The 12,086-nt window shown below is 37.1% G+C and overlaps 1 protein-coding gene across 1 annotated transcript in view; it reads left to right on the plus strand.

Annotated features, from left to right (window-relative positions):
* The window catches only part of LOC111872122 (peroxisomal membrane protein PEX16), a 38,094-nt gene extending 33,209 nt beyond the window's left edge, over positions 1 to 4,885 (plus strand). Inside the window, exons 5-6 of the mRNA XM_023865701.2 lie at positions 3,441 to 3,544; positions 4,330 to 4,885. Of these exons, the coding sequence (XP_023721469.1) occupies positions 3,441 to 3,544; positions 4,330 to 4,585 (360 nt within the window). The 3' untranslated portion in view covers positions 4,586 to 4,885. The remainder of the gene's footprint in view (positions 1 to 3,440; positions 3,545 to 4,329) is intronic.
* Positions 4,886 to 12,086: the final 7,201 nt, after the last annotated feature.

Raw genomic sequence — 12,086 nt, forward strand, 5'->3', positions numbered from 1 at the left:
CTTAGCTGACATGCAGCAGGGGGCTGCATTGCCATATGGAAAAATTTTGTGATACTAGTAATGGCTGCTTTCAGCATTGGAAAATCATACCTTTTCAAATAACATTGTTACATAATATATAAGGTACTAAGGATGAGTAAAAAGGAGGTACTAGGCCCATCATAGCAACAGTGAAGTAAATTAAATTTAAATAAAATGTATTAAAATCAAGTAAATATCAAAGGTTCTGTCAGTTCTATTTTATAATGTACCACTACATGTTTCAGACACATGGACCATCGTCTGGTGGTCAATAAATAAAACAAATGAAATTGAGTGCTCCATTTTACAATGAAAAATGTAATACAGTTTTGGGTTAAGTGCTAAAATGTAAGTCATAATGGTTTAATTAAACTGTTATTTACTTTGTTGTGTGTGTAGTTCCACTATCTTGATTTTATAACGTGACAGGATTCAAAACATGAAAAAAGGATGAATAAGAACATGAGCCTGTGATGGGTGAAGAACATAACATGCTTCACTTTCTGAGCGCATTGACTGCCATGCAGCATTCTATGGTGAACTGAGAAACTCTACTAAGTTTCATTTCAAATTAGCGTCCATTGTTTATCTTCCATCAAAATTGCAACAATTTTACATTCTGCTCTTCAACACTTCATGTTTTGGCCTCAAATGGCTATTTTCAGGTGTTTTCATGTTACAGATATTTTACTAAAACTGTGTTAAAAACTGCTACACTGTTTTAATTCATGTTAAAATCACATGCTGTAGTCTTCTTAAGCAAAACGAGATAAAATCCTTTAAAATTTCTCTTACATATTATTTCACCTCACCTGGGGTGTCGTCATTTTCATAAATGAATCAAGGTGTTTTTCTTGGCAGCTTGCCCCTCGCGTTCGTGGTCTACTTTCAGTTTTTTTTCTTTCTTTCTTTCTTTCTTTTCTTTTTTCTTTTTTTCTTTTCTTTTTTTTGGTGGAATGAAGATTGGCAGGGGAAACCGAAGTACTCGGAGAAAACCCGCCCCAGCACCACTTTGTCCACCGCAGATCTCACTTGACCAGACCCGGGATCGAACCCAGGCCACCGCAGTGGGAAGCCAGCAACTAACCGCTTGAGATATGGCGCGGCCTAAGTCAATAGTTAGCCAACGCAGAGAGCAGAGCAGTTCTACAGTCTAGTGAAAGTTAACACAAAAGGAGCAACTGTGAAACAACTTGTTCGACATTTTGTGTTATAGTGATGTTGAATTGTATTTACGGTGTTGAGTAATAAAGTGACATTGCAAGCATACGCCTTGAGGTCTTGTTTCACGACACCTGGCTTCAGCATTGTCTGTGCTATGTGCCTGCTGTCTGCAGCAGACACAAATGCCACACCTAAGAGTATTTCATGTATGCAAACCAGTATATTCAGGTTGTGACATACAGAAAACCTCTGAAATGCCCTTTGTACTGGAAAGTGTGTCATTATTATCATCATCACTTCATGGATTAGGTGAATTGCCTGTTGTGGTCTCTAATATTGTTACATCTTCTCCCTACTCCTGTGTTTTCTTATGTCTCATTTGTGAGAGGGTGATATTTATAGACTTCAAAGGGGATGCAGGTCTGTTCCATCCTATGAAAGTGTATTTTCCATTTGTCTCCATATTCTTTAATTTTTTCGTATAAAGGGATGATATCTAAACAATTCCATATATCCTCATGAAAGTGTCTTGTATGACCTGTGATCTATTTATGATTTATTTTGAACACACAGCATGAAAAAGGTTACATAATCCAGTGTTATTTACTTTCTTGAGTTTCATTCTGTGTCTCTTTCTGTTGGTGTATAGTTAGATCAGTATTCTATTATAACCAAAAGGTTCTGTGATGAATATTTTGGGAACACTGGGCTAGAATATGGATTTAACGCCACTGGGTAGAGCCTTTATGTTATACTGATAGCTAGTTTAGAAATGGGTTCACAGGAACCTGTTACTGAACCGCTTCTTTCAGAAGAATCCAGTCCACATCTTCTCATCCCATTTTTTTTAAGTATCATATGGTGATAATTGCTTGGTTCTCAGGTTGTGGTAGCTACCTTTCCATTTCCTTGGTTTTACATTCTCAGTTCTAGCAGTTCTTATATACCATTGAGTTTGACTTTATTGTACCCCTTGTGACTAGTATCTGTGGGGCACTGAGTTCGAATCTTGAAAAGGGTTCTAGCTGTCTTGGCTGAGGTTCCTCTCTTTTGTTCCTGGTTAGTCTTATGATAATCTGCAACATATTCACATTTGGGCATGTATAGGGATTGCTACACTTTTTGAGATACACAGTTAACTTACATTTTAGCTACTTGAGGCAGGTTAGCAGTGCAGGGTCTGAATTGCATTTGCATGAACTCTCATGCCTTAATCATACTGATCCATTGCTTCCATGCCACCCACATTGTTCTGCAATGTTTGTACACTTACATTTTCAGAATGTTTTCTGCACTGAATCTGACAACTCATTCCATACCACAAAGTCACAGAGTTGAAACTTGATCTGTTTTGAAGAACTTAACTAATGCCCTCTTCTTTGTGTTTTAAAAATTCCAGTAATGAATGTTTGATTTAGTAGTATATCCCTCAGTGTTCCAAGTGGCAGGAAATTAACATTTTGCTAAGTATGGTGATCAGTACTTGAAATATCAGTTCTGCTTCAGCCCATCTAATTTTAGTAGCTCCACAAATTAGGGGAGAAAGATTGTTTATGACTTTAAATAGAACACATTAGGCAATTAGGAAATTATGACTATGCTCATATGTTTACAGTGTAATATAAAATAATCCACATGAGAGAGCCTTGCGTGTAGGCTGAGAAGCAACAGTGAAAGAATGCGTTAGAGCAGGTAAGGAACAGGAGGGTAAATGTTGAAGTTTGCTCATAACTTGATTTTAGTCTTGTGTTCCCATGCCATGCATGCAGCTTGGTCATCACTGCCAAACAAATTGTTTCTGCCAGTTTTCCGATTCTCACATTACAGTTAATAAGAAACTTGTGTCTTCAAATTAACCAGTTCTTAATGGGCCCATTTCCTCACTAACAGTGAAATTGCAGGTACTAATTAGGGCTTTAGTAATACAGATGAAACCGATAGCCACTTGCCACTGGTCTCTGTTAACTGTGACCTTTGGTAAATGGGTGAATGTATTCTTGTCCTAGTAGTGATCTTGAAAAAATGGTTAACAGGGTGATCCATCATGCCCATGTGCCCTTAAAGTTTAAACCAAATTGAAATCAATTTTGGCAGTTGCAGGTCAAATGTAGAATTGTTGGTCTTATGAATTCTACTAATCTGACTTTGAATGATGCTGATGTATAACTTAATATCATAACTGAAATCATCATTGAATTTGGAAAAACAGTTTCAGTTTTGGAATGGTTTGAAATAACTCAAACTGTCTTTTTCAGGTTCTCTATATTGTGAAACCTATTGCACATCTCTGCTCCATGATGCTTTTTGGGCAGAAGGATTGGAAACCATGGCTACTGGCTTTCTGTGTGGACCTCAGCAGGTAGGGCAATAGCAGTATACAGTTGATCCTTGTTGATCATTACTGTGGTCAGTAAAATTAAGAATATATGGGAAAAGATATGGTCCTGGGAAATTGTTGGAAGTAACTAGAATTAAGATGCAGTGAAATTCCGTTAATGTTTTGTTTGTTATATATATCAAGATAGACTGAGTGCTTATGTTTATGTAACATTTGAGGCATTCATGGCCTTGAAGATTCCTGTCATGATTTGTTAGTTGTGACACCATGTAGTATGATAGATGAGTACTGTTGATTTTTCCGTTGCGTGTTCTTTCATTCATTTCTTCCAAGCTTTGTTTCTGTAATTTGGAATATCCATATGTCATTTAAAATGAAATCTGGCTGCAGGAAAGTTCTTTTCACAAATGCGCTCACAGAGCATGTGTGTAATAGGGCACTCAGTCTGTTGATCTATCATCATCATCAACTACCTTGTGCTGAAACTGGAAGAATTTTCAAGTTATCCATGTACTTTTAACGAGCTGTACAAAATTAAAGGGAAACCATTCTGGGTAAATGTTCCAGCTCATGTCTATGTTATTACATTTTGATTTGAAACAAATTTTGGGTCATACACTTCTTTTGTAATAATCCTGAATATATATATATATTTTTTTCTTCTTCTTTATATGATACGCACTGGTAAAATATGCCATTTTGAAGAATCCATTGTACCTTGTATAATGATATCTTCAAAAATCGTAGCATGTTTTGAGCAAATGAGATAAGTGAAGTAGTATAACTTATTCTCTTTTGTTTTGTAGCTTGCAGCTGTACAAGATGCAACATAAAGAACGAGCTCTGAGCCGTCAGCAGCGCTTGGAATTGTCACGCCGCACTATCACTCTGTTGCTGTACCTCTTACGATCCCCGTTTTATGAGCAGCATAGTAGAAAACGCCTTGAGGCTATACTTTGTGGTCTGTCAGCCACTGTACCTTTGACCCGCATTTTGTGCAACCCCATAGCACAGTACATCCCTCAGTGGCAAGACACGTACTTCTATATGTGGTCAACTTGATTGCTGAAGAGCAGAGGTATTTCTTTTTAACACTTGAGGGGTGGCTGCATTTTTTTTTTTAATTAACCATTTCAGTTTTGTATTTTGACACCAATTGGCTACACTGTATCAAAGGAGAAAAAATTGACTACTTACTCTTGTTATTCACCATGGCTATCTAATATAATGAAAGACAATGATGCAAAGAGAAGCTCTTCCTGATTATGACAGTCCATTAACTCCTTGTTTTACAAACATCCAAGCAAAAAATATTTGTGTGTGTACCTTACTGTGTCATTAAAGTAAGTTGAGGCAAAGCTATGCATTTATTGTTGTAAATTATTTTAAAGAGCTCAAGACTCCACATGTGAATTTGTAATAATTTTGGTATATTGCACTGTTCATTATGAAGATAAGTAATAGGAATAAAAGAATTCCCATTAGTAGTATTTAAATCAGAAAAAATATAATAATTTGTTACCAAATTTTGCAGTCTCACCCATTGTGCAGGATAAGAATGTGGGAACAGTGATATTTAGAATATGAGTTCTTGTTGTAAGTACTTATAACCTTTATTTTATTGTTTTTGACTTCTAAAGGAACAACCCAGCCTTTGTAAGGAGTTCAGTGGGAATACTACAGGTCATATCTCTCATAGTTGGTATTAAAGGTCCACAATTGATTGAATTTGTTACTGCAGCCATTTGATTTTAGAAGTTATGCAGTCTTTATGAGAGGTTGATGTTTTTACTTATAACTTTATTCTAAATAGATATGCCACTGTCACCACTGACAGGGATTTCAGTTTGAATACATCATCACAGATGTAATGCACAGGTACCTTGTGCTTCCATTACTGGGGTCCAGTGTTAGAAATGAAACACAATGCAGGATGATGGCTTATAAAACAACTTCGAGTTTGAAGTCACTTAAGTATTTATAAGCTATAATTCTGTCTTATACACTGACAACAGGCATTTTGTAGCTGTGTGTGGACTTAACTTTTAGTGTATTCAGCTTCTAGGGATGGAATGAACTGAACAGCACTGTCTATTTGGTGTATGAAGTGTTGAATGCAAAATTGAGATATTGTACAGACTCAGAAATCAGTATTCAAAAAGACATCTGAATTGTTCAGAAACACCGTTGCACTAGTGATATTTGAGGGTCAGGGTGACAGTCCTCTTCAGTTTTGTGATACTTAAAATTAACTTCCCTCTTTGTTTAATCTGAAACTCCACCTTGAAAATATTACTCCTCTTCCCCTGGTGAGTAGGAATTGAGACAACAGATGTCAGCAACATTTCAGAAGTGTATGTCACAGTTTTTTAATCTTTTTATGCTGCAGTGGCTTTGTAGGCAAGCATTACGAATGTCTACTTCCATTTCTGGGTTAAAGTGAATGCTTTGGGCATTTAGTTCATGATGCCACAAAACCACAGGCTTCTGGTCCTATTGCTATACTGTAAACTCCAACTAATGCTGTTCCACTGTCTTTTAATCTGTGTACTGCACTGTTGAAGTACTGTACCCTCCAATCATGTAGAACAGTGAACTGTCTAGATCCATTTTCTAATGGGATCTGCTAGAAAGCACACGAGATATCAAAATTTGCCACATACAAATTATTCGCCCCCCCATCTTTGACATATAAGGCTCTTTTCCCTGTTCCCCTTCAGAATTAATTCTGAATTCATGAATCCTACAGATATTTGGTAGGACTCCTTGGGTGGGAGATCAGCTCACAGAAAGGCTGCTACCTACACAGGACAACACAAATGCAGACATATATGCCTTGAGTGGAATTCAAAGTGTAGTCAACCCGACCTTCAACTATTGCTTGTATTATTGGGAAATTTGTGAGTTAATTGGTTGGTGAGCCAAGTATGGTAGGCATTGGACTGTATTGGTTGCATGACGGGGAGACGATTCCACAGCCCAGAAGAGGTATGCAGCCACTGGTGTTGAAGAATAGTTCATTATTTCCTGATGATTTATTAAGCTGTTGAACTACAAATTTTTCACTAATACAAGATTTGATTTTGCCACTCAGTAAGGCATATTGTAACAATTTTTGTGTGTATGGATGGCCACATTGGTAAGTTTATTGATTTTTGATGAATATTACTTGTACTGTTTCAAGTTGTGAGGTAATTAAATCAGTGACTTCCAAAGCTTCTCAAATTTGTGTCTGTCCTGGCCAAAAACTGAGAAAGAAATACACGAATAGAAAAATATTAAAAGAAAATACTAATTCAGATTAGCTCAGTAAATCAAGTTAATGAAATCAACTTAATTTGGGTATGGGGCGGGCAGGTAAATAACCAAGAATTCCAATGTTTGAGCAGGCAAAGGTGTTTTGCGCCTTTGACCATGCAGCCACTGTGGTTATCTTATATGTGTAGTAACTCATTCAAAGGTTGAAACCACTTGCTGTTAGGAATTGTTACTGGATCAACTCTTCACACAATGACACACATTCTGGGGACTCTACTGGGACAATTTATTGCAAATGTGTTGAAGATGAAAGACAAAGTTCGTTCCAAAATATCATCCAGCGTGTACATAATTTAGTCTCATGTGGGACTTTATATTGTAAAATGGATTGATTTCCTGTCACATTACCACTCCAGGTCACACAGTCAAGCTGACACTGAAATGGTTATGTTTTTTAAGTGTTTGTACTGTGTTAGCATAGAGCACTACTCAGAAGTAATCCATTCCAACTATTTCATGTTGATACTGTTGTAAGAAGTTATACAGAATATTGTAGCTGCATTGTTTTTTAATTCTTTGGGAAGGTACACTAGCTGTGTTTTTGTGTGTGCTTTGTGTGAAGTCCGTTTTTGTGTATTTTGTTTTTTCTTTCACAAGCTCAGGGCTAAAGTGCTATGAATGGGCGATGTGTTGGCAAGTGTATTAACGTTTTATTTTGCACATTTATTTGTAACTTTGTTAAACATACTCTAGTGTGCAGAGCTCTTACTGGGTAATGACCTTTTGCTCTCATTTTTATGGTTTAAAAAACTGGTCCACTGTTTTGCAGAATTGCACACAAGAAATGGGAAAGGTGTATGGATAAGTGTTATAAAAAAAGCACAACATTTTTAGAAATCTTAAAACTGCTTCAAATTTCCATAGTTTTTCTTCTGCCACAATGATACATTAGAAACAAAACAGTTACATGTGTAATGTTTTTCTAAAGTTCTTTGACAGCCGTTTGGGAATGTGGTGGTGTAGTTGGTTGCACTATACTGCAATCTGAAAGGTCACAGGTTTGGTTCCCAATGAGGTCATTGGATTTTTCAATTGACCTAATCCTTCCAGCTGCACTATGACTCTGGACTTGACTCATCCTCTAACAGAAATGAGCACGAGGAATCTTCCTGGGGTTAAAGGGTGGCCAGCACCTGAGCCTGAGAACCTCACTGTCATCTGTGAGCCTGTTGTCTAGAAAATGTGGGAGCCTTGACATCTCACAATCCTATGGGCCTCCATGGCCTGTTATAGGGATAGCTTTATCTTTTTATATTTACCTAAGACAGCAAGACAGCTGTTGATTAATTATACCAGTATTATATTGGACATTATCCATTATGAGGTCTGTTTGATAAACTCGTCATTTCAAGAATTGGCTATATGTGAATTGATCATGAAAAGATACTTTGTTTCAGAGATCTTCACAAATAGGTATTTGGCAGTGTGAAGTCAGAGAGATAGAAGTATAAAGAAATTCATCTATTCTGGGAATCAAAATGTGTCCAAGATTTCCTTAGCTGTATGCACTGTTGCACCATCTTACTGAGATTGCATGCTGAGAGACCAGAACTGTCACCAACTTCGTGCTGTATGATTCATGGGTAATTGTTTTTAAAACTCAAGCTCATATCTTGTGAAACAGTTTCAGAACTTTGTCTTCCATTGCAGAATATTCTGCATGAACAGAAAATGTTCCCTGATAAAAGCTCTTTCAGGCACATCATTGTATTTATGTGGCCACATAACCCAACAGTCAGCATTACTAAGCTATCTCTAGCATGTAGTGTAATACTAGAAGTTTCACAAAAATGCACATATTTTTCTGCAATATACTGTTATACATATGATACTAATAGTATCACGTGCACAGCTTTGGGAACTTCTAATTTTAAAAATGATATGGTATGTTACATGACGTGTAGAATGTAGTCAGTATAACTGAAATATGAAACAAAAGTTAGTAATTTCTTTAAAATATTTATTTGAGGCACACAAATTTCATAAATTTCTGGGAAATATGGTGCTGACTATGGAATACCACTATTAAAAATCTCTTCTCCTTTTATGGAACTCTGCTGCATCTTTAACTGAGACACAGTGTTCTGCTTGTGATGTCAACACAGTTGCCTTCCCTTTGTTGTACAGTGTTATTTTACTTAATTTAGTTTATAGAAATAGTTTAGTGCAATAAATACTGCTTAGTTTGTATTTTCTTGCACATGTTGAATATGAAAGATGTCTCTTTTTGTCCCCAAGCCCATGTTTTTACACTTCCCAAATCCAGCATCATTTAATTCTTCCATTGTGCTTGCTATCTTCTTGAAGAGCACTGTCTTCTGTACTGTCTCATCTCTTCAGTCTTGTAGATGTTACAGAGGAATGTGCTTAAGCAAACAAGCAAGCAGCAAGCTACTTGGAAGCAGTACTTTCCTCCACTATTTCAATAAACTACCAGATTACAAGGCATCACATCCCAGGTGGTAGTAACCCCACTCTTCACATGTTCGGCATCATGAGAACTTCAGATTTCAGAGTAATCTCTTTTGCTTTTGTTTCTTTCACATATAACTCAACTAGTTCATGTATGAATCCTTAGACACCCATTACACTTTCTTCATTAAGGGTATCTGAATTTGCTGCTGATTTTCATACTAACCTCTCATTATTGTTGGCAAGTAAGTGGTGTATTGGTGCCACTCTAAGGCTTACAGTCAGCAAGTGTTCCTACCATTCAGACGTGAATAGGGTGACTGTGTGCTTGTGAGTGATTTGTTGTTTAACTCACTGTCCAGGCAAATGCTTTGAAGTAGGTCATGATCACATCTTGTCAGATCCTACCTGTTCAGTGTTCTGTGTTGCCCCACACATGGCTTAAATAACATCACCCTACTTTCCTACATCCCTTCTGTGCATGATATCTGTTACTTGCCTTTTTCCTATCCACATCTTTATCCTTGAAGCAGGTTTTTTAAGAAGTTAATACTTGTAAAAGGTTAATCAGCTCCGTCCAGTATGACTGATAAAATATTTTTTCTTTCTTTCCTTTATAATTGGGCACGCAGTAGCATAGTGGTTAAGGCACTATGCTACAAGTCGGAAGGTCGCGGGTTCAGGTCCTGATGAGGTCATTGGATTTTTTTCAATTGACTGATCCTTCCAGCCGCACTATGGCCCTGTGGTTCACTCAGCCTCTAACAGAAATGAGTACCAGGAATTAATTAAATAATTTTCCTGGGGAGTAAAGCGCGGCCAGCGCGTAAGGCTGACAACCTTACCACCATCTTTGAGCCGATTGTCTAGATAATGTGGGACCCTCAACGTCTCACAACCCTATGGGCCTTCACGGCCTGGTACAAGGATAGCTTTACTTTTTTTTTTTTCCTTTATAATCTTTCATCCTTGACATGTTTCGTTCTTAGAGATGTATCAATACAGGCGGAAACTACTATTACAATGTATTTGGTCAATATACATACAATATCATCACAATGCCATGAATACAAAATATGGTCCTTTAACAACTACGTGCATGAATACATTAAAATATTTATCAATTATTACAATTAATCTGTTCACAAGTGTGTTTTAAAAAAGGGGTTTTGTTGAAATTTTTAGATCCAGTTTGGTTTGTGTCCTTTATATTGCCTCTCTTTAAAGGAAGTTGAGTGTCTACCACCTTGTGGTTCCATTGTTTGATGAATAGGACTCTTTAGTGTCGTCCTGTTGTTCGAACCGCACTGTGTTACTATACAGGATATATCAGTATGGGCCGAAACTACTATTACAGTATGTTTGGTGAATATCAGTACATACACACAATATCATCACAATGCCACGAATATAAAATCTGATCCTTTAACAACTACAACTACAGTCACACTGAATGGAGTTGATTAACCTTTTATAATATTGCTAGTGTGATGGACCAGGATGGACCAAATCAAAGTTGATACTTCTTAAGCTGCTGCAGAATTTTTCCACCTTTTGGTCTGTATCTGGATGCAGATGGAGGGTACTGAGTGAGCAGTGCTTATGGCTGATGTAAGAGTGTCTCTCAAACTTAGGGACTGAGAGAAGAAGGGCTGTTAAGCGTTGATGAGAACTGGTTCGATTCAGTAGAAGATAATGAAAATACCAACTCAGACTGAGGTTTGCAACATGAGTGGAAAAGTGTACTTGCTATGTAGTATGCTTGTTTTGGTAGTATATAAAAGTAAAAAAGTAAAGCTATCCCTGTACCAGGCTGTGAAGACCCATAGGGTTGTGAGACGTTGAGGGTTCCACGTTATCTAGACCAGGGGTCTCCAAACTTTTCGAACCATGGGCCACATTAGGTAATTCAGCAATTGTATTGCAATACAACGCATGCAGTCACAAGGGAAGGACACAACACAGGGCACAATATACACAAGAATATAGGAAGAGTACTCCCATAGGAGACGATTTACGTAACTCGCGAATTTGAAGTGCGACATATAGATGATAAATCTTGAAAACTTTTAATATATAAATTTTATTATTATACATGACATATTTACATTTTAATCATTTTATAAAGGAGACATGATGACATACAGTGCAATGGTTTGACATAAGCAAAACCACACCTGAAGATGGCATGTTAGTGCCGAAACATGTAGTGAAGAGAAAGGTGAAATTGTGTGCACCGTAAGACGGTTGGTACAAATACGCATCATGAACAGATTTTAAAGGAACATGTAAGGTGCATCACAAGCTAAGTTATCACAATAAAATTGATATTTTATTGAATATATTTTAGTATTCACATTAGCAAATTAATATTGTGATGGAATATGACCATTTGCTAGGCAACATTTGGGTAAACGTGTTCTCGAGGTAACACAGTCAACAGTAGAACCTCAATTGCTTAGGAGCCAACGTTTTGGTAAGCATGTTTTTGTGACAGCAAATTATTTACATGAAGAATTCTGTCTTCTGGGATGTGGTGCTATGTAGGTCTTACTTAAACTGATGTTCCTCTGAAACATCAGTTTACACAAGATCTACATGGCATCACATTCCAGAAGACAGCATTCTTCATAGTCACTGCTATGAAAACCCGAAATCTTACATAATTTACATGAAGTTCCGTGGATACAAGCTAGCACCTGTTTCTAAGGCAGCAAATATTAAGAGAGGCATTCCTGTGACTACAAGCAGAATAACAGGAGAATTAATTGTTTGATTTGGTGGCATCTATTGGGGCCACTTGGCAGTTATAAAAGGGAGTTCATTTGTGAAT

Source organism: Cryptotermes secundus, unplaced genomic scaffold (assembly GCF_002891405.2).
Source record: "Cryptotermes secundus unplaced genomic scaffold, Csec_1.0 scaffold461, whole genome shotgun sequence".
NCBI classification, from domain to species: Eukaryota; Metazoa; Arthropoda; class Insecta; order Blattodea; family Kalotermitidae; genus Cryptotermes; species Cryptotermes secundus.